Source organism: Phaenicophaeus curvirostris, chromosome 1 (genome assembly GCF_032191515.1).
Source record: "Phaenicophaeus curvirostris isolate KB17595 chromosome 1, BPBGC_Pcur_1.0, whole genome shotgun sequence".
NCBI classification, from domain to species: domain Eukaryota; kingdom Metazoa; phylum Chordata; class Aves; order Cuculiformes; family Cuculidae; genus Phaenicophaeus; species Phaenicophaeus curvirostris.
In genome coordinates, this window is record NC_091392.1 from 43,754,639 (window position 1) to 43,775,563 (window position 20,925).

General features: G+C 47.1%; 1 protein-coding gene across 4 annotated transcripts in view; it reads left to right on the forward strand.

Annotated features, from left to right (window-relative positions):
* The window catches only part of TMEM184B (transmembrane protein 184B), a 36,228-nt gene extending 15,970 nt beyond the window's left edge, over nt 1-20,258 (forward strand). For 3 of the 4 annotated variants that reach the window (XM_069855871.1, XM_069855860.1, XM_069855890.1), the window contains exons 2-10: nt 2,185-2,445; nt 4,910-5,075; nt 8,469-8,559; nt 9,110-9,185; nt 12,981-13,072; nt 13,352-13,521; nt 14,719-14,913; nt 15,806-15,829; nt 16,886-20,258. In XM_069855871.1, the coding sequence (XP_069711972.1) occupies nt 2,245-2,445; nt 4,910-5,075; nt 8,469-8,559; nt 9,110-9,185; nt 12,981-13,072; nt 13,352-13,521; nt 14,719-14,913; nt 15,806-15,829; nt 16,886-17,127 (1,257 nt within the window). In that variant the 5' untranslated portion in view covers nt 2,185-2,244 and the 3' untranslated portion in view covers nt 17,128-20,258. The remainder of the gene's footprint in view (nt 1-2,184; nt 2,446-4,909; nt 5,076-8,468; nt 8,560-9,109; nt 9,186-12,980; nt 13,073-13,351; nt 13,522-14,718; nt 14,914-15,805; nt 15,830-16,885) is intronic. The other variant, XM_069855882.1, reaches the window with a different exon arrangement.
* Nucleotides 20,259-20,925: the final 667 nt, after the last annotated feature.

A 20,925-nucleotide genomic window follows, 5' to 3' on the forward strand; every position in this document is an offset into this window, starting at 1 on the left:
TCTCCATCCCGCTTTCATCGCTCCGGACTTTTAGATGAAATATATATAAAGTAACCTCTTTATATGTGTGTGTGTGTATGTGTCTGGTTTGAAACTCAAAACTTAACAGTTTTCTCCTGTACTGATCAGGATTGTAAAGGAATTACCCTGCAGTATGTGAAGTTATGGAAAACTGTAACTTGGAGCAGGTTATTTTGGAAAAAGAACAACTGGGAAAAAAAAAAGAAGAATATCTATGTTTGATGATTATTTTATGCATTGAACAGTAACAGTTGCCCAGCTCCCACTATAATGAGGTAATAGCTGCTTAAATAAGTCTGGATGTTTCCCAGGGTTTGTAAATACTCTTCTCCCCTGTGGAAGAAAGCAGAAATGAGGTGGAATGTGACGTAACATCAGAGTGTTGCAGCATGGAATGTGACGTAACATCGGAGTGTCACACGCTGCTGGTGCAAGTGTGTGGTTTGGAAAAGCATGTGCTGGAGGGGCCATTCCCACACCTTAGCATGCATGTGGAAATGATCTGCTCCTGGCCCTCTGCTTTTACTTGGTGCCTGTTCCCTGAGTTGTGCAGTGGCTTCAGGTGAAGCAAGGCTGCAGAGGAGGCTGTTCATCTGCCAATGTGTGTTGTCTTTCGTGTTCTGTTGTGACCTGTCAGGAAAAGACAGATGCGCCTTGCCTTGTTACAGCTGTAAACTGTGGCGATGGATCACTGAATCGTAGAATGCCCTGAGCTGGAAGGGACCCACAGGCATCATCGAGTCTGGCTCCTGTCCCTGCATAGGACAACCCCAACATTCACACCATGCTTTTGAGGGCATTGTCCAAATGCTTCTTGAATATTGTCAGGCTTGGCAGTGTGACTGCTTCCCTGAGGAGCTGTTCCAGTGCTCCACCACCCCCTGGGTGAAGAACCTTTTCCTAATAACCAACCTAAACCTCCCCTGGTGCATCTCCCTGCCATTCCCTTGGGTCCTATCATTGGTCACCAAAGGGATTGTTGGCCTTCCTAAAGCACTTCCCATTTGCTCATCTTAAAGGCCTGCGTAAGAGCTACGTCTTGCGCTTTTACAGAAAGGGTATCCCAAAAACTAGGGATGACAGGAGGAGATTATCAGAAGGAGGCAATATTGCCCTTGATAACCGTATCATTACTACATCTGCATCAGAAGCCACTCTTCTAGTGGATAGAACCAGTGGCTGCCTGCTTGTGATCTTGGTATAAGTGGATTATCTTCCTCCAACTGAGAGGTCACATTAGAGCCTGCTTACAACCAAACTGAAAATAATAGCTGCTTTAGATCTTAGACCTTCCAGAATTTGTTCTGTTGAAAGACAATAGCTTTTCATCCAGGAGATGACCAGGGGTCATGTTGCTTTGAAATCTTGCATATCCTTGTGTTTTGGGTATGTTTCCATGGGTCAACAGGCTTCTAACAGCCATTCAGGTTAAATTCACGTCATGTAGAAAATGCTATTTTAGTAGAATGAATGACAGCTGGCTAAGTGTACCACGCCGTGTGATGTTTGGTAAAAGCATTGCTTTCATGCTCTTCTTTTTAGCAAGTAGAGTTTCAGCAGATATCCTTCCAGTGAAGGTGCTTTGGGCTGTGTGTGGTCTTCAAAATGGCAGTGGAGGAGGAATAAGGGTGGTGGAGGAATAAGGATGTTCTTCTTTTACCCTTGCTGTGCAGTGGTGCTTTGTGGTGCACGTTATTGTTGCCTGATGCTTTTTTGTTCTGCTGCATTTCGGATTAAACCATAAAACTAAGACTCTGGCTTTTCAGGACACAGCAGAATAGCCAGTGCTTTTATGGAAAGTAGAACTGTTAAAGTGTGCCATTTGTCCCCCAGTACGGGTGATTTACGTACTACCTTCTGATCTCGGGTGAACGCTTTATTCATCTTGTTCTTAAAGATACTTTTTTTTGCAGAAGGGTGGTGGCAGTGGCAGTGCCTCATGAACGTCAGGGAGGCTTTGTTCTGAGTGGCAGAGAGGTTCCCGAGTACCACATGATTTGTTGGGTCATGAGGGGTGGCAGTGGCAGCCTTATCCAGGTCCTGTTAGTAAAGCGTGTGAGCAGCCTGGTGAAAGGCATGCGAGAGATGCAAAGTACTGTTACTGTTATGCTCCTGAGTCCTTTCAGCTGGGTTCAGTTGCTTTTTGGTTCCTTTCTTTGACAGGTCTTGGCTCGTGGGTGGCTCTCAAGCAATCCTGACTGGAACTTCACACCAAAAGACGCCATGATAGTGATGACTGATGTCACTGCAGCCCCCAGATTGGGGTCAACTGCCACCACTCCAGCTGTGGCTCCCAACTTATCGTATATGCCAGAGGATGGAAGCCCCACGGCTGTGGAGCAGCCAATATTCCTCATGACCACTGCTGCTCAGGCCATCTCAGGTTTCTTTGTATGGACAGCTTTGCTCATCACCTGCCATCAGGTAAAATCCTGTCACTTGTATTTCTCATCCTTTTCCTTTCCCTACGCGTAGGGAAATTATATGATGTCTTGGCATATCTCTGCCAGATACATCAGTTTGCAGACTCTGGAGTAGAACCTACCAGGACCTCTTCTTTGGGGACTGATGTATTATCCATGCTCATCGAGGTGGCAGCTTCTAAATGAAGGCCTTTTTCTAATCGGCTTAGACCATTTCTGTCATCTGAATGGAGAGGAAGCAAACTCCTAGCCAAAGTAAAACATTTGGCCACCTCTTGAGTGCTTGCACAAAGGTGTTATCTCAAGCCAGCCTTTCCCAGATCTTGTAGCTGAATCCAGCCATTTGTTATTGTGTCAGCTGTTAGCTAAATGGTGGTGGTCATCTGCTGTCTGACATACCTCCTTTGATCTCTTGTGCCACGGGATTCCACAGGCTGAACTCTGCTGTGGAAAGGAGTAGCAGGAAATGTTTTATTTTCATGTTTCTCCCCTCCTCTCTTGCTGGGGCAGGTGTCCTGGGAGCCAGAACAAGTGAAACCCTGCATCCTGTTCTGTACCTCTCTTTCATGCTATTGTCATGTGGACTGAAAAACACAGCGGGGAAACACAAGCCCTGTTATTTATCAACCTGTGTTTTGTACCTGTTGGTCTGTAGATTCCAGAGTGATGACTAGAATCTAGAAAACCACAGATTGTCAATGGAGTATAGTGAAGTTCAAAAATAGGTTAGTCACTGATGAATAAGAGTAACACCTGCAGTTTCACCAGCTTGGGTAACAATTAAAAGTGCCATGGATCCTCCTGTTTCACAGCACAAATCATTTGCCTGCTGAGGGTAGGAAGAAACCTTTCCTCTACAGTACAGCATTGCACTGGTATTAATGCCCTTCTCTGAAGAAACCAGTGGAGTTCAGTGCCAGAGAGACGCCGTTCGTTGAAGCGCGCTGTTGTCCTGTTACAAGGCAGCAGTTCTTGTGCTCTCGTAGGTGCATGTATTGCAGGGCTCTTGTGACATCCCAAGGGCAAAGCTTAGAGTCATCTAAACTCTGTCCAGTGTCAGCTGTCTCTGTGCTGGGTGAGATATGTCACTGGGATTGTCACAAGCAAAAATATCCCAAAGGTTTGTTAGTTTATTTTCAACCTGTTGTCCTCAGGAAATGAGCGTTTTATGTGATCTTCATGGGTTAGGGAGAGGAAACAGAAGTATTTTGAGCCCTTCAGCCCATTTTGACCAAACCTGGTGAAGAGATGAGCTGAGCTGTGGAGAGACAGCCCCCTCTCACTTAAAAGAGAAAGGTGAGATCATCAATGCACGCTTTCGTTAAACCCTGGAGAATCCTCACAGCACCCCCAAATGCAGGGTGAAGCTTCAGACAAATGCTTGTGCCTTTTCAGGCAGCAAAATCGGTCAGTTGTGAGGCACGTATGTAATAAACTAGTTGTTATTATTTCCAGCGGTAGGGGCAGCATTTTGATGAGGGTTGCTGTACAGAGGCTTTGGCTCTGGGGAACGTGCCCTCTGCTGATTCCACAGCCAACAGAGCGTCCCCGCAACTCATGCCAATGCTCTGGCTGTGTTATTAGGCCATAACAGGAGCAGTGCTCACCTTCAGGATACGCTTGTGGTCAGTACCTTTTCCAGGAGGTGGGTACTCCATGAAAAAGCATCTTGGGTGTGGGATTTAATGATGGCTCACAAACTGTGAGTGGTGGGAGGAGGTAGGGTGGGGACGTTGTGCCTCCCCCCAGCCAGTGACTTAGAGGGTTTGGCATGCATGCAGACAGTCGGCTAAAACAAGTGGTGTGGCTGCATGGTTCTTTTGAGCACGCTGCATGAGCTTGGAGCTCACTTGGTGGCTGATGCTTTGTGGCTGTGCTGTCAACAATGTGCAGAATGTCACTTTTTGAGCAGATAGGCTGTGGCTTGTCAGTTCTTGGCAGAGCTGTGAAGGGCTCTCTTAGGTTGCTTCAGGTAAAAGCCTGGAAAGCATCCAAAACTGCCAAGGGAGTGAAAGTATTTACGATGAGTATGCCCTTAAGTGCCTGCACCTTCACTCTTCAGGGAAAAGCAGCCTCCAGCTTTGTGAATCTTAGTTGCTTAAAACAGGGTAGCAGGAATATAGGATTGGTAATTTGGAAAAAAAAAAAAGGTATTGACAAAGGAATATGGGTAGGGAGATGATGATGATAACAATTAATTAATTCCACATAAGAAACTGGATCAGAAATTCCTCCACTTCATTTTTCTTCTCCTTCTCCCTTTCTGCAAACTAAGGGATGCTGTATCAATGCCATATGATAACAGCGATTGAGGTTTTTATGTTCCTCGCCTTGAGGCTGTTGGGGGCAAACAAGAGGTGCTTTACTGAGTTTGTTTTTCCTGACCCAATTGACTCTTCGGTTCTACTTTCTCCTCTCTACCTCCATATACTGCTGATCCCGGTCTCCCCTCTCTGTCCTCTCAGATCTACATGCATCTTCGCTGCTATAGCTGCCCAAATGAACAGCGCTACATTGTTCGGATCCTCTTCATTGTGCCCATTTACGCCTTTGACTCATGGCTCAGTCTCCTGTTCTTCACCAATGACCAGTACTATGTTTACTTTGGCACCGTGCGGGACTGCTACGAAGGTAAGGAGGGGTCAGACAGAAAATGGGGGAGGTGGGAAGTCTCTGCCCTGAGAGAACTTTTGCTTCTAGTTGGGAACATGGAAAAGGCATCATTGTCAGCTGCTGAGACAAGGTTTTATGGTGTGCTTCACTGGATGGCTGTGGCTTGCTCAGTAACTGAGTATCATTGAATCAAAGGATGGTTTGGGTCAGGAAGGGCCTTTAAAGATCATCTAGTGCAACGCCTCTGCCATGGGCTGGGATGTCTTTCACCATATCAGGTTGCTCAAAGCCCCATCCAACCTGACCTTCTCCCTCACTGGCCTCTGAGGATGGCAAGATGTGTTGAGCCTTCCCTCAGGAAGGTGTAAAGCCAAAAGTCTGATTCTGCCTGGGTGTTACAAAGTGAAGTATCAGTTAGCTCCTGGCTCTTCTAACAGTGCTTACACAGCAGCCAAACAGCCTTTTTGTCCTGTTTTTCTGGTGCAGTTTATTAGCAATATATTTTGGTCCCATCCTGCGGCCACTTGTGTGCTTACACAAGGTAGGACAGCCACAGCGTGTGCTGGTGTTGATGAGGTGTAAGGTGCTTTGGAGTTCTGCAGGAGAGAGGGTGCCATGTTCAGGATGAGTTACAGGTTGCTGTGGTTTTGGTTATCTGCTGCAGATAATACCACAAGCGTTGTGTGCGAGGGAAACAGTTACTCTCCCATAAATGCTATCTGAGCTTCCCTCCTGATCTCATCCAGAAATAAACCTCTATCTACCTAGCAGGAGAAACTGCACTCTAGCACTGTATCTTTGAGGACAGTTTATCACCATACCCTCATTAAATCCTAACTCATTGGTGCAGTTGTTTTGGCGAGATCTGCATTGCGGGGAGGCGCCTCGGGCCATGTGAACAAGCTGAGCGGCTGAAGGGACCAACAGGCCCTCCTTCACATCCACCACAATGCTCCGAGATGCAGCAGCAGATGGCAAACGCGCACACATGATGCAGAAGGCATCTTTGTTTGGGTCTGGGTTTTTTTTTCCTCCTTCCCCGCCCTGCGTGTGCGTAGATCCAGGAGGAAGCCTGCTGCTCTGCAAAACTCCTCTCCTAGCAACAGCCAGTATCCCCCTGCCTCGCTTGGTCAGGGAGTTTGCAAACATCTGAGCATCTGCTGTGGTGACAGCCCATGCTCTGGAGTTCACCTCAGCATGTTTGGCTGTGCAAGCAGGCTACAGGTGGTGGTGGAAGCACCTTCTGGATGCAGGTTCTCTCCTTCAGTTTTCCAAGGATCGCTTCGAAACAGCCATTCTGTTCTCTTCCCTCCCTTTCCATCCAGCTCATCCTTTCTTTCTGGGGGGAAGGTTTTAGGTCATGAACTTGGGAGGAGCTCTGTTAAGAGAATGGGGGGAGAGGACCCTGCTAATAGATTTTGAAACCTGTTTCAGCCATTTATAGGCTGCATTTCATAGTGTGCATTAAGAGGAGCGTATTTTGATGTTGCTCTTTCACAAGACTCTGCACTGCACAAACCTGAGCGTCAGTAACGCTGACACAAGTAGATTTTTTTGGTTACATTGATGTCATGAGCACCTGAGCACCGTCTGATGAATGTGGTCTGGGAATGGGAAAAGACTTTTTGCTAGTATGGTGGGCTTTGATAGTTAGCACTCATTTCTTTTGAGGATGGAGGGGCAGATATTTCCTTCTCCCCATTTTTTTTTTTTTTTGTTTTCTTCCTCTGATGTCATCTCTTCCCTAGTGCTTTGTGGAATGGGCAGCTGGTATTGTAATGACCACATCAGAGGGCAGGGGTCACTGGCGGACAATAGGAAAAGCTCAGCTTTTCTTCTTCTCTGTGCTGGGAGCTGTCAGCTAAGTTGCAGGAAAACCGCAGGCAAAAGGGATTACTGCAGTTATTTCAATAAGTTTTTTGTGGTTGGCGTTGTCTCTTCTGATTGAGGCTTTCACAGAATCGTGGCTATGTGAACATACCTAATGTTCCATAACAAGGATTACAGACAGAATAACGATATCTCGATTACATGCACAGAAGCAAGTACCCCACTAGCTTGTATGTGTTGTAGCATTCTTGCCAGCTAGGCATGTCTACAAGCCATAAATATAGTGTTTTGAGACTATGAGACATTTTGGGGAGCATTGAGTACCTCTTCCCCAGGGTGTAGTTTGGATGCTTGCAGAAGAATTAGAGTTGGTGTTTGTCTCGAACTTTGGAAGTTTGTCCACGTGGGAAGATTGACCTCAGGTCTAATAACTGGTTGCTTAGTGAGATCACCTTCTCAGCACTGTACATTAATAGGCTTTTGCTTTTATTTTCAAGCTCCTTGAGACTTCTGTTTCCATCTCAAGTAATTTTCTCTTTGTGCTGTGGTCCAAAACTAGGATTTGAGTGTTGGCATTCTAGGGAATGTCCAGGTACAGACTGCGATAGAAAATAACATTGAAAGAAGGGTCTGTTGGACTGTCATTTTGCCCCAAGGCCGTGTGCCTAATTTAGGAATACAATCTTTGCCCTAAAAATCTCACAACTGCGTGAGGGTCCAGCGGAGATTATAACAAGTCAAGAACATGGCAGACAGAGCACGTGCTGGCTTATTCCGTGCATAGTTTAACTGGATTTGGATCCTGTGAAAAGTAAACATGTCTGTAATTATGATGAGAGTCCTCCCCACGTGATTTCAGCTCATTTTATGTGTATCAGCAAAACTGAGCCTTGGAGAGAATTGAAATGGGGCAGGGTATTAGTGGTCAGTCTGAGAAGGCTCTTCCTCATCTGTACCAGGTTGCTGGGGAAGGCAGAAAAGAGGTGGTCCAAGGGGAAGGCTTTTCAGTACGCAAGAAACTTCAGCTTTCTGAGGAAGTGAAGCACAAAGCCCGTTTTTCAAAAATCTCCATCAAACACAGAAACAGAGTTTCACTGATGGGTAAAAACCCTCTGTTTCTCCACCTCTTATGTCCACAGATCAGTTACCTCATTGGGAGAAACTCTTTGTTTCTAAAAGGTTAAATACAGGATGTAAGATATGGTTGATGGATGAGAGATAACTTTTCCGAATGATCTAGTTACCCGGGTAATGTCCTGGAATAATGCACAGGCATCCTGTAAAGAATGCTGTCTTACAGGTGCCAAGTAAAACAGAGACTGACCACAGTTTTAAGTGGTCCTGTGACCTTTTTGGCACGAGTTGTGGAACTGGCCTGGGACTTGGTCCAAACTCCAGTTCAGATAGCCTCGTGAATGCTGAGGTAGGATGGTAAATGCAGTGAGAGTAGTCTGGAGTGCTTTGAAGGGAAAGGTGCTGTGTAAGCAGTCCCTGCTAATGTTTGGTCTGTTGCCTGTACTCTTGTTCCTTGCACCTGTTTTGAAGTTGGTTGTCATTTGACTCTGATTGATGTCTTTGCAGCCTTTGTAATATACAACTTCCTCAGCCTCTGCTATGAGTACTTGGGAGGGGAGAGCTCCATCATGTCTGAGATCAGAGGGAAACCAATTGAGTGAGTATTTATTCTGCTTACAGCATGACGCTCTCATCTTTCTGTGCCCATCTACCATGCCTCTGTCCTTGCCCTGAAAAACTGTGTCAGGTGGCAAATGTCTGCTGGGACTGGGCAGTGTGGATGGTGATGATTTACCCGTGTCCTGCTCTCAGACAGATCAGGTTGATCATATCCTCTTAGGCAAGCTGCACTGATTCACAGATTTCTGGACACCTGCTTACTTGTTTATTTCTTTTCTTATTCCCTTCTCCTCCTTTAAATCTTTTCTGTCTTCAGTTGGTTGTATGTGCTTCGTCCAGGGTTTTTGTTTCTCCCCACGTTACTCTGTAGAAGTAGTTTAGAAACAAAAATAAAAGATTGGAGTGTGGAGTCAGAATGTTGTTTTAAATGCATTCTGAATGAGAGTATGGGTGTAACTGTAATCATGGTTGGAAAAAGCACCAGTCCTGCAACTTTGCTCTACAGAGGTAGGCAAAGAGGATAGGAATCTTGCACTCTGGCCCCAGTCTTGCTTCTAAACTCTGTCATCTTGTATTGGCTCTTTCAGGTCAAGTTGTGTGTATGGGACTTGCTGCCTATGGGGAAAGACCTATTCGATTGGATTCCTGAGATTCTGCAAACAGGTATGGGCTGGAGGAACTGTGCCATCCTCTGGGAGTGAATGAAGTGTGCTTTTGCTGCTGAAGAACTGAGATGAGCCCTGCTTTGAGGGGGATGTGTGTGTAATGTCATTTTGAGAGGCCAGTAGATGGCTGAGAAGAGGGCAAGTGTTTTGGCGTTGGGTGGGTTTTTTGTGTGTTTGTTTTGAATGAACTTAACATTTTCTACTCAGCCCCGCATGAGGAAGGCCATAGCAAAAGACCCAGAAATTCTGATTTTCTCTTCCCTTTCTGGACTACAGCAGTCCCAAGTTCAAAATAATTCATGGCCGTGTTGTGTGGCAGACACCCCACAGTTGTGTAACAGCCTCCTGAATTCCCAGTGCTGCTGTTGTGGTTTGGAGTTGAGGAGGCGGCGGAGGTTAAGCATGACACAACACTTCGTAGGAGGAACCAAGTGTTGTTCACCATGTGTGTCTGTCTGTGCTGAATTGGGTATGTTGAGGGGGAGGGAGTGGGGGGATCTAAGCCTCGATACAGCCTTTGTCTGCTCATCCCAGGTCAGTCACCTCTGGCTGCCATGAAACAGCAGGTGAGTTTCAAGGCTTTGCTCACTTGCTGAACTTGAACACATAAGGTTTCTCTGGAGACAGCATGAAGCGCGTCTGGTTCTTTGAAAGGGCTCAGGTCATTGTAATTCCAGTCACTGGGTCTAGATATCTGCCCTGGCTTCTCCTCCACATCATAGCCCATCTTCGGTGTTTTAGCAATATGCAGGAACACCAAAGGTAGAGTGCAGCCACATAGTAACAGCCAGTGTTAATCTGTAGCACAGCTGGCCTCTTTCGAAGGACCGCATGTTTCTTATCTCTGTTGGGTTTGTCTTTATCCTATATTCTGTCCTCGTGGCATTCCCGTTTCCTTCCCTGATGCTTTATTTTCTAATCTGCTCCCAGTATGCTGCTTCACCTGTTTCTTTGGGGTTCATCTGTACGCCCTGTGTACAGATGAATGCATTACCTATTCAATGCATTACCTATTCTTTTTGCTCCTAATGTTAGCTTTTACCTTTTAAATATGTCATAACCAGATGTGATGCCCATCAAGGTGAATGAGTGCTGGAGAAGTAATTTCCATTAAACTTCTTGTTTCTCATGTCACCCAGTGTCTGGCTGTTATCTCCACGTGGCTTGCACCTGGCTCTGTTTGGAAAGTTTTTTCACAACAATGAAGACTAGAAGCACTTTCTTTTTTCCCCTCAGCTCATTTGATAACTCTGGCTTAGGTGTATATTTTCCTTTTATTTTGCTGCTGTCTGGCAGTGGTTCTAGTCAGGCCTGCCCTGAGGGAGGTGTCTTGCAAAGGGATGTTTAAATACTTCCATCCTTCTTGATTCAAGCTTAAATGTTGCCTTGGTGAGAAATCTTTGACAGCAAGACTCACTTTCTGGTACTTCTAGACTTCCAGGGTTGCCAAGTAAGACTTTTCAAGGCAGATTCCTGTGAAGGCTGGTGTGAAAGGGCAACAGAGCACATCTCAGTGTTGATCTGTGTGGTACCCACCATCATGATGATCAGAAAGAGGAATGTGCCCATTTTATCCTCGCTCTCAGCATCTCCCTACCACCTACCCATTTCCTGCTCTTTCCAGCCTCTTTCATCCTGAAGGATTGAACCAGTGTGTTTTAATCATTCCTTCTTTCCATGTACACCCCAGCCCTGAGCTGTTCACAGGCAGGTGCCTGCTGTGGGGCAGTCAGCCTGCCTGCCTTGCCAGTGTCCCTCCAGCAGTTGGATGCAGTTGTGACTACAGTGTAAAATGACAAAATCTGGACAGCTTGTTTCCTTAAGCATGTCTTGATCGAGGTTCTTTGCTGCATCTGTGTCTGGTGACCCTCACAGATGAGTCACACGCCATCCATGTGCTTCCCGTATGCTGTAGAGTCTTCTAGGGAAGCAACTAAAAATAGGACATTGGTGGTTTGGATTGCAGGGAAATGGTTAAAACATCCCCAGATTGGAAGGAGGGGAAGCTCAGAGCTGTTTACGAATTAGCATGACCTTTTCCAGTTCACATATTTACAGTGACTCACTAACTGGCATGTGCTGGGGTTTTTAATCTCCTTGAAGTCTTATGACCACTAACAAATTGCATCGTATCCAAGGCAATTATTCCTGTTTGGGTTTGTCTTCTTACCATACGGAGCCCTCCCCACATACTCACAGGTCAACACCTGCCCTGGCTCTTCCATTATTCTTTAGGGAGACGTGGGTGACGTTTTTAGGGTCACAACCCTCTGTTGTCTTAGTACCTTGGAGCTGAACATCTCGAGAAGGACGAGGCATGGGTTGCTTTGAGAGAGGAGGAGTCCCAATTGGAGCAGTGATTTACACTGGCAGAATGTGTAGATGTGATATCAAGTGCTGTGGAGCCTTTGGAGTCATTCGGTAAAGGTGATAACTGAATAGCTCTTAATTTCTGTCTGGCAAAAGAGGTTGGTGCATGTACAAAATGCCTTAACATGGTGGCAGGTGTCCAAGTTCCTCCTTGGATAGTTGGGTTTCCCTCCTAACGAGGGACCATCTGACCATCTGGCCTAGCTCTATGGAAACGATGGATTGGAGTTGGCTTTCCTTCTCTGCTATCCCTTTGTTAAACTTTTGGTGTCTGTACCATAGCACAGCATGGGATTTTTTGTTTTTCATGCTGTTACCGTGCATGAATATGTTGCAGCATGCCCTATGAAAAACAGCTCTGAAAGAGGTTCAGCAAGGCCAAGTGCAAGGTCCTACACTTGGGTTGAGGCAGTCCCCAGTTTTAGTACAGGATGGGGGACGATGTGATTGAGAGCTGCCCTGCAGAGAGGGACTTAAAGATGCTGGTGGATGAGAAGCTTGTCATGAGCCGGCAATGTGCACTCGCAGCCCAGAAGGCCAACTGTATCCTGGGCTGCACCAAAAGAAGCGTGGCCAGCAGGTTGAGGAAGGTGATTCTGTCCCTCTGTTCCTCTCACGTGAGTCCTCGTCTAGAGTATTGTGTCCAGTTCTAGAATCCTTAACATAAGAAGGACATGGAGCTGTAGGAACGGGTCCAGAGGGAGGGCTACAAGGATGATCAGAGGGCTGGAGCACTTTCCATATGAGGACAGGCTGAGGGAGTTGGGCTTGTTCAGCCTGGAGAAGAGAAGGCTCCGAGGAGATCTTATAGTGACCTTCCAGTACCTGAAAGGGGCTACAGGAAAGCTGGGGAGGGACTGTTCACAAAGGCTTAGTGATAGGACTTGGAACACTGGGTATAAACTGGAGAGGGGCAGATTTAGCGTAGACATAAGGAAGAATTTCTTCCCGATGATAGTGGTGAGGCACTAGCACAGGTTTCCCAGGAAAGTTGTGGCTGCCCCATCCCTGGAGGTGTTCAAGGCCAGGTTGGATGGGGCCTTGGGCAGCCTGGTCTAGTGGGAGGTGTCCCTGCCCACGGCAGGAGGGTTGGAACTGATGATCTTTATGGTCCTTTCCAACCCAAACTATTCTGTGATTCCATAATTCTAAGAGAGCAAGCTGAGCAGCTTCCAGGATCAACATACAGAGAGGTTTTTCTTCCCATTCTGTGCAAGCAGATAGCACACATACTTCTGAATCCCTTTTATCTCATTTTGGGTGCTGTAGTCCTCAAGCACAATTGATCAGCAAGCAGTGGGGTCAGACTTCTGGTTGGGCCTGGATTGTGTTGCCTTGCTAAGTTGTCCCAGTGAACACTCCATCGTGAGACTGGTTTGGGAACTTGGCCTTTAGTATCTCCCACCTTCTCATTCCTCCTCAGGCTACGCTGCAGTTCTGTGTGGTGAAGCCCCTCATGGCGATCAGCACAGTCATCCTTCAGGCCTTCGGCAAGTACCAGGATGGTGACTTTGAGTAAGTTTGTTTGTCTGGCATGCAAATCTCAGTTGTCCCTTCTCTACCCATGTGTGTGTGCTGGGCCATGTGAAAAGACAGGGAAACAACACAGTTTGTTGTGTGTGAGAAAAGAGGGTGGGGTAAGCCTGTTGATTTCAGTTTTTTTCTACCTTGATTTTGGGCAGGAAATGGGACAGGGAGGCAGAATGGAGATGGAATCTTAGAACTCACCACTGACATTGGCAAGGGGAAAAGATCATGCTGGAATTTCAGGCGTTCCTTGTCTTTTCTTTTCAGCGTAACCAGCGGCTACCTCTACGTGACGATCATCTACAACATCTCTGTCAGCCTGGCACTGTACGCTCTCTTCCTTTTCTACTTCGCCACGCGTGAGCTGCTCAGTCCCTATAGCCCAGTCCTCAAGTTCTTCATGGTGAAGTCTGTCATCTTCCTGTCCTTCTGGCAAGGTGAGCTGCTTTTCCCTTTCCTTGGTAAGTACAGAGAGTTCTCTGCAGGGGCTCAGACACTAGAGCTGATGAAACAGGTGCTGAATAATAGCCAAAATGTCTTTCAGCACAATTATTGTATTTGCTTTATAGTTTTTCCTTGTTTTTCTCTGGGAAACCTGTTTTCCTCATTTTCATCTTTGCTCCTGTGGTCCTGAAAGCTCACTATCCCTGTGCACGTGCACACACGTATCTGCCTGGTAAAACCAGCTGTTTGGATGAAGGTTCCTTTGCATTCCTGGAACAATCGTAACGCAAAAGCTGCCAATGCTTTATCTGCATACTGCCATTTTATTGATTCAAGTGGCACATCTAAAGTTTTTTAGTACATTTTTTATAGCGCTCTATAAATAAAATTTTAACGGTATGTCTGTGATTCATGTGGAGCTGCAAGCTGGCTGAATGCAGTGTGTGCTACCACAGAACCACCACTGAGCAGAAGGACATTCCGAATACGTACACATGATGCAGGGACGCATTCAGAAAGCCAAAATTCCACCTAAGCTTGGTGCTTCTTACTAATTAGCTCCAAGCGTTTCCCTGTTCAGTGCCCTACTTAGGTTTACAGAGTTGCACTTCAAAGGCTAATTGAGTAGGAACCTAGGTGGAATTTAGGCTGCTGGAATATGGACCTACCCTCCCTATTTGAAGACAGACTAGTAAGCTGTCTAATTTATCATCTTGAGCCACGCTTTCTGCCTTCTCTAGAATTCTTCAGCCACCTAGCTATGGGCAGGGAGAAATAATCTTCCTTGCAATGTTGTGTCATAAATACTTTAGATGTAAATGGAAAGCCCTGTTACCTCAGTTTTTTCTCTAGACAGTGGAAGTACTGAGGTCACAGAAGCACTCACAGGAATACCCGACTGCTTCTTACCCCTTTGCAGCAGCTAGTTCCACAGATTATGTGCCAGTTGAGAATAATAGAGGGTCAGTGTTTGAACGTTCTTTGCTTAAATGTATTTGTCTGATTTATTCCTCTTTTCCCTGTTGCACAGATGAGCATAGATAGGAGAATCTAGCCAGCTCTTGTTTGTAGATCCTGTGTTAAATGGATCTGCATCTAGGACATATAGCACGGACAGCTGTTTCCATTCCTTACAGTTAGCATGTGATCATGTTTTCTGCACATTTACACAAGGTTGTTGCTTTGTTTAGGGATGCTGTTGGCCATTTTGGAAAAGTGTGGTGCCATTCCCAAAATCCACTCTGCCAACGTGTCTGTGGGTGAAGGCACCGTAGCCGCTGGGTATCAGGACTTCATCATTTGCGTGGAGATGTTCTTTGCAGCCATCGCCCTACGTCATGCCTTCACATACAAGGTGTATGTGGACAAGAGGCTCGATGCTCAAGGTAGGAACTATGCCCACACATACAACGTGTCTGTTTGGTAGTGAGCCTGGGTGGAGGCTGGTCCCTCGAATAACCGACACACTGATATGGCTCCCAACCTGAGTGCCTGGGAAAATAATGACATCCCTTCCTCCGTAGTGTCTGAACAGATTCATTGTGCAAGAGCTCTGCAGGGCAGAAACCTTGCCTGAATTGCACTGTTCCCTTTTCAGTTCCCCAGTATGCCACCCACGGGAGCCTGTTGCAAACCTGAAGGCTGCAAGAAGTTGCATCCTTTTGATAGAGTGGGTTTGTCCTTCTTCCTGTCTCTGCAAAGGGGAACTCCATCACTCCATTGGGCAACAGACTGAAGGCAGGAGGGACAGGACCTTGAAACAGGCTCTGTTTTGAATCTGGCTCAGAAAGATGAGGCAGTACTTTGGTAATATGTTTGTGTTGGAGGAGGAGAATCTTCCTGTAATGATTTTGTGAGGGCTGGGACTACTAGAAATATTACTTTGGGGAAGAAATGGATGTCATCTCTGGGAAAAGGGGGTTCTCGTGCCCACTTTATACAAGTACATTCAGTGTTCTCCAAATAAAGGGGTTCCTTCCTGCTGGGGGAGGTCTGTGCTAAGGTGTGGGAAGACAGCAGCCCTTGGGCAGTGTTCATGTAGGTGATCCCTTCATCCCTGCCAGCCCCAGAGGTTTTGGAAGGACAGTGTCCATAGCTGGGGAAGATGAGATCTGCGGGTGATGAAAGGGTAAACTGCTGGCCAGACCAGTGGGGAATGTTTTGGTGGTGGGTCTTGTTCAGTTCTTGTTATTTCCTCTCTCTCTTTCTTTCTTTCTCTGTCTCTCTCTCCTCTCCCTTTTATCTCTCCCTTGCTTTGGCCACTGGTCCCTGATGCAGCTGTTCCATCATATGGGCCATACGGTAGGTACAGCATGCTCTGTGTGTTCGTCTCCGTTGGTTTTTAACTGGGATGCTATTCTGCCCTGGTTCTCAGCCTGCCTACTGCCTGCTCTGTCCCTTGTTCCCCCTTCCTTGGAGGTCTGTAACTCGACTGCTTCACACAGCTGCTTTAGGGTAGTCTGGATCCTAAATTGTACAACAGCCCCTTGGGGAGTGGCAAAACACCCAGCTTTAGAGCATTTCTGTCAGGACTACATGAATCTCTCTCCGAAGAGTTGCACAGGATCTTAAAGGTGCTGGTTTGCTCTCTCAGCCCAGCCTCCATTCACTTTCATAATTGCCACAGATGATCAGCATGCCCTGGTTGTGGAGAGCTCGTCCCCAGGGCTGAGCAGGGCCGGAAGCCTATGCTGAAAATTGGATCTAGAAGCCATGAGAAATGGCAGTTCCTAGAAGGATACACAGCCTTCCTCTGTGCTAGCACTTGGGTGGGACAGGCTCCAACTGTTGCTTCCGTCATGGCATCGCTGTGACACTCTCCCACTGTGGGGTTGCTCTATCTGATCCCTTTTCCCCTCCTTTGTGCTGCTTTCCACTTTAATGATCTCTTTCCTGCAGGCACTTCGATACTGCCTATCAGTCTATTTTCCAGTGAGTGGGAATGGCAAATGCCATTTCTCCTGTATTTTTAGAATTTTCTTAGGTTTTTGTCTTTTGAAACCCATTACATGAGCACCTCCCTACCTGACTGTCTTCATTCTACACCCAAGCCAGCACATGTAGTTTGTAGTGGAGGTTGTTGCTGTGGGTATGTCCCATTCTCATGGCATGTCCCTCAGCTGGTGCTGAGGTGGATTTGCTTGGCAAAGTCCAGCAGTGGCTGGACTTTAGGAGCATTATTGATAAAACTTGACACCTTTTGTGTGGTATTTCTTCAGCAGCTGCTTAAGGCAGTCTGTACAGTAACTTCTGCAGGACCTAGGAGTGCATGCTCCCTGTTCTCCTTACCTTCATGTTAAGAGCGCGGGAGAAGGCAGCAGTATTCCTCACTTGTGCCTCCTCATCTTACCCCAACAGGTCGCTGTGCTCCCATGAAGAGCATCTCCAGCAGCCTCAAGGAGACCATGAACCCCCACGACATCGTCCAAGATGCGATCCACAACTTCTCCCCAGCCTACCAGCAGTACACCCAGCAGTCAACGCTGGAGCACGGTCCACCCTGGCGCAATGGCAGTCACGTCATCTCACGTTCCCACAGCTGCTCGGGTGCCCGTGACAATGAAAAGACCCTCTTGCTAAGCTCTGATGATGAATTCTAGGAGGAGAAACTGCCGGCCCAGGCTGTCATTTTCCTTCTTTTTTTTTTTTTTAAATTTTAATTTTTTTTTAATTTATTAAAGCAGAAACACCCAAGTTATATCACTTCCTAGAGAGTGCAGAAGTGGGTGCTTCCCATTAGCTTTTGTGGGTGTGGACACAATGAGCGGTGCGGAGGTGGGAGAACGGCCAGCACTCCATTCTTGAGCCCATTCCTTACAGCAGCAATTGACTGGAATTAACTGAAGAAAAGCTCCGGCGTCTGGGGCTTTGGCCCCCCACACCTGACCTGCTGGATGTGGAGCGTGACTGGCCAGAGCATGGAGTTGTGTTCAAAAGTGTTTTTGGTTTTGGTTTTCTGTTGGACAACCCAACTACTTTGCATTCCTCTTCCTGAATGGTTGATGTAGGCACAGTTTGCTCCCTCAGCTCCCTGGTACTAACATCTCTGTGATCCTTGGGAAATGGGATTAGGATGCAGCAGTATGCATTTCTGAGGACCAGACCAGACATTGGTGTCTCTATAGCCATTGCCTTGAATACTTAGTAAGGAACACTGGCCGCACACTCCTGAGCAGCTGGTTGTGAGGTCCTGTACTTGAGTGAGCGTGGGGAGAAATGACAGGACTTCTTCCATGTTCCTCCGCTCCCTGCATCCCCCCGCCACCTCCCTGTCAAAGATGATGCTTGTTGAAGCTCAGCAGGGATGTAATTATTCTCACAAGGGTGGGATTTTCTAATCGCCAAGTGTTCAAGCTTTCCATCTCCCCTGCATTCCCGTGGCAAGAAGCCTCCCTGGAGTGCGTGTCTCCTGATGACAAGGCTGAGGGCCGGCCGTCATAGGTGGTGGAAGCTTGTAGAGCTCTGGCCCTTCCATCCTTCTTTGGGAAAGGAAGATATGTGAACACTCAAGTGTTTTTTTCCTTCTGGTGTCCTGTCCCCCACCAACACGGCCGCACCTCTTAAAGTTGTGGGTTGCAGCAGGTGGCTGCCAGAGCAGATCCTGGTCTCTCACAGGTAGCACTCCCCGTGCCTGTGACAGAGTTCCCCTGCGAGCTGCACAAGTTTTTCCCTTAGGTTGGAGTATTCAGGAAGAGTTGTTGCACACTCCTCTTTTGCTTTTTATCTCCATAGCTGTTCCGGGCCATACTGGAGCAGACTTGAAACCTGACATGACCTAGCTGGTTAGAATTGTCCCTCTCTGTTCCCCAGCAGCAGTGGCTGCTGGTGCACGTTTCCCAGGCCCTGCAGCAACTGTGATACTATCAAGGGTGGAGCCAGCATCCATGGGACTGGGAAAAGAAACTTCCTTTTGCTTTTGCTGAGTTTTGGGTTGGCCTCCAGGTATTGAGTGGAGCCAAAATAAAAATGATTCCTCTGTAGACCTATCCAGGGACCAGGAAATGCCTCCTGCTTGTTTAAAATTGCCTAGGGTAGGAGGGGGGAGCACACTCAAGTGCCATAGGTGAGATGTCCCTACACCCGACAAGGATACAAAATGGAGAGGTTAGAGCAAGCTGCTGTGTTCTTCTTGGCTGTAGTTTCTCTGTTCCTCTCCTATTTGATGCCTGCTCTCAGCAGACCTGCAATTTTCAGATTGCCCCTTTTTGCTCCACTCGGAGAACTAGGGTCTGGTTTACTGCCTGGCACTCACCTATTCTCTCGTATCCTAATCCGTGTGCTTGCACATTCGCTTTCTCTGAAGCAACTGTGAGTGAAGAGCACCTCATTTCCTCAGCACCTCTGTGTTTTCAGGAGCAGGGACAAAAGGGCTTGAAGGGAGGCAGGTTTGCTCCCTGCTGTGAGGATGAGGTGGGGGGAGGCTTAAGGACAGTGTTTCCTTCCATAATCGTGTGTCTGGAAGGACAGTGAAGCAGGTGGGAGCACGGATTCTTGAGGGAGCTGGAGGCAGGGTCAGTGGATCCAGTAGCTTCTCTGCTGCTGGATTTCCCTATTTGCACACATCGTGCAGTGCCATGCAGTTACTGCTTTTCCTAAATCTGTCACTGCTTGAATGGACATGTAAACGCCATCTGCCAAGCTTTGTGTGGGCTTGGCGTAAAACTCCTTTTCCTCATGCCATCAGCTGCCTGGAAAGCAGGGCTGAACATTGAATGGTCTTTCTTTACATCTTCTGTGACTTTGATTAATAGTCCTTTAGTGTGAGGTGTTTATGGCAAACTTCTCTTTTAGGAAAGCGGGGCATGGGACACGATCCCTTCTTCCCCTTCTCTTGCATTTGCGGGCCTTGAGGATGTCCCAGTGTCGCTTAATTCGTGACTGTCCCAAATCTTTGTTGCATTGGTTGAATTCTATGATTCTGAATGCTTTCCCAAGCCTGGATCATCTTTAAGCACAACAGGACAAGCCCAGGGAATTCAGATCTCAGCCACCCACCACAACAAAGACTGGGGACAGTGTACTCTCTATATGCTGTGCAGAGGATCCTGATATTCCCAAAGCATCCTGTACATAGTGGTTTAAAGTACAACCCTTTTGCACTAGCTGCCTTTGGAAAGCCTGGTAAAGAACTAGCGCCCAAACAACAGCCAGTTGCCATGCATTATAATTTTTTACATATATATATATGTATAGATACATATATGGGTTTTTTTAACACCATAGAAAATCATCTCTGAGCTTCCTGCTCTCCCTCACACCAGGTAGGTGCCAGAGCAAGGACTAGCTCTGAAGCCACTCTGGTTTGGAGGAACCAATACGTGATCTGACCCAGAGCTTGACACCAAGGAGGCCAAGGCATCTGTGGTCTTGCAGGTCTCACAGTAGCCCAGGGCTCTAACAAATGTGTTGGTTCCAGGACTGGGCCCTTGGAGCTGCTCTCCCTCACCTGCTTCCCCTCTCTTTCCTTCCTTCCTTTTTGTTTACCATGTAACATACCCGTGGGGTTTGTTTATTATTTTTCCATATAGAGTAGTTCTTTGTATATAAACAACTGAAAAAAAAAAAATGTATGATAAATAAGACAGAGTCACCTAGTTTTGTACCTATTGTGTTTAACTGATGTGAGCTCAGCGACAAGCCGCTCTCTCTATTTTGGTCTTTGTGGCATTATACTCTGCAGAAATGAGCAAATATGACGACAAATAAAAATATAGAGATAATATAGATTGTACTTCAGCTGCCTCTGCGTGGTGCTGTCTTGAGTGACTTCACTAAATTGATACCGAGCATTTGCTCGTTGCAGGGGCTCAGGCTTAGTGGGTCAATGTGTCTTGTCTTCTTCTCGAGAGGAAAGCTTCAGCTTGCCTCCATCCATGCAGGAGCAGCGCTACAGCCAAGGAAGGCATCAAGGAAAGCAGGAGCAAAACACATTTGTCAAAAACCTGGAGGAGAGGTGGGTCCTGGTGGAGGGGGCTCAGCGTGAAACGCCTGTGGGAGAAAGGGAGTTGCTTTCTCCTACAGGGGCCCCAGCAAACAAGCAGCTCTGGGCTTTTCTTCCATGAGTGGTGGTGAGCCTGGGGAAGTTTGCAGAGAAGGAATGTGACTATAAAGCCCAGAACCACCAAGGGAGTGCTGCAAGCTGCCAGGAGGCTGAAACCTGATCTGCTTGGGCATCAGGAGAGCATATGCTCATCACTTCCATCTTGTCTCTGAGGAAGGAGGGTGGCTTTTCCCCATGGGGAGGAGGTCAGGCTTCACCTGTGCATAAGGTGCCTACCATACTTCCTTCCCTTTCTGCCATGCACAAACACAAGCTCTTATTTTCCTCCTTGCTGTGCCCGAGGGAGGTTACACAGCCCGGGAAGTTTTTGGGTGGAGCTGCCCTGGTGCACCTGCCT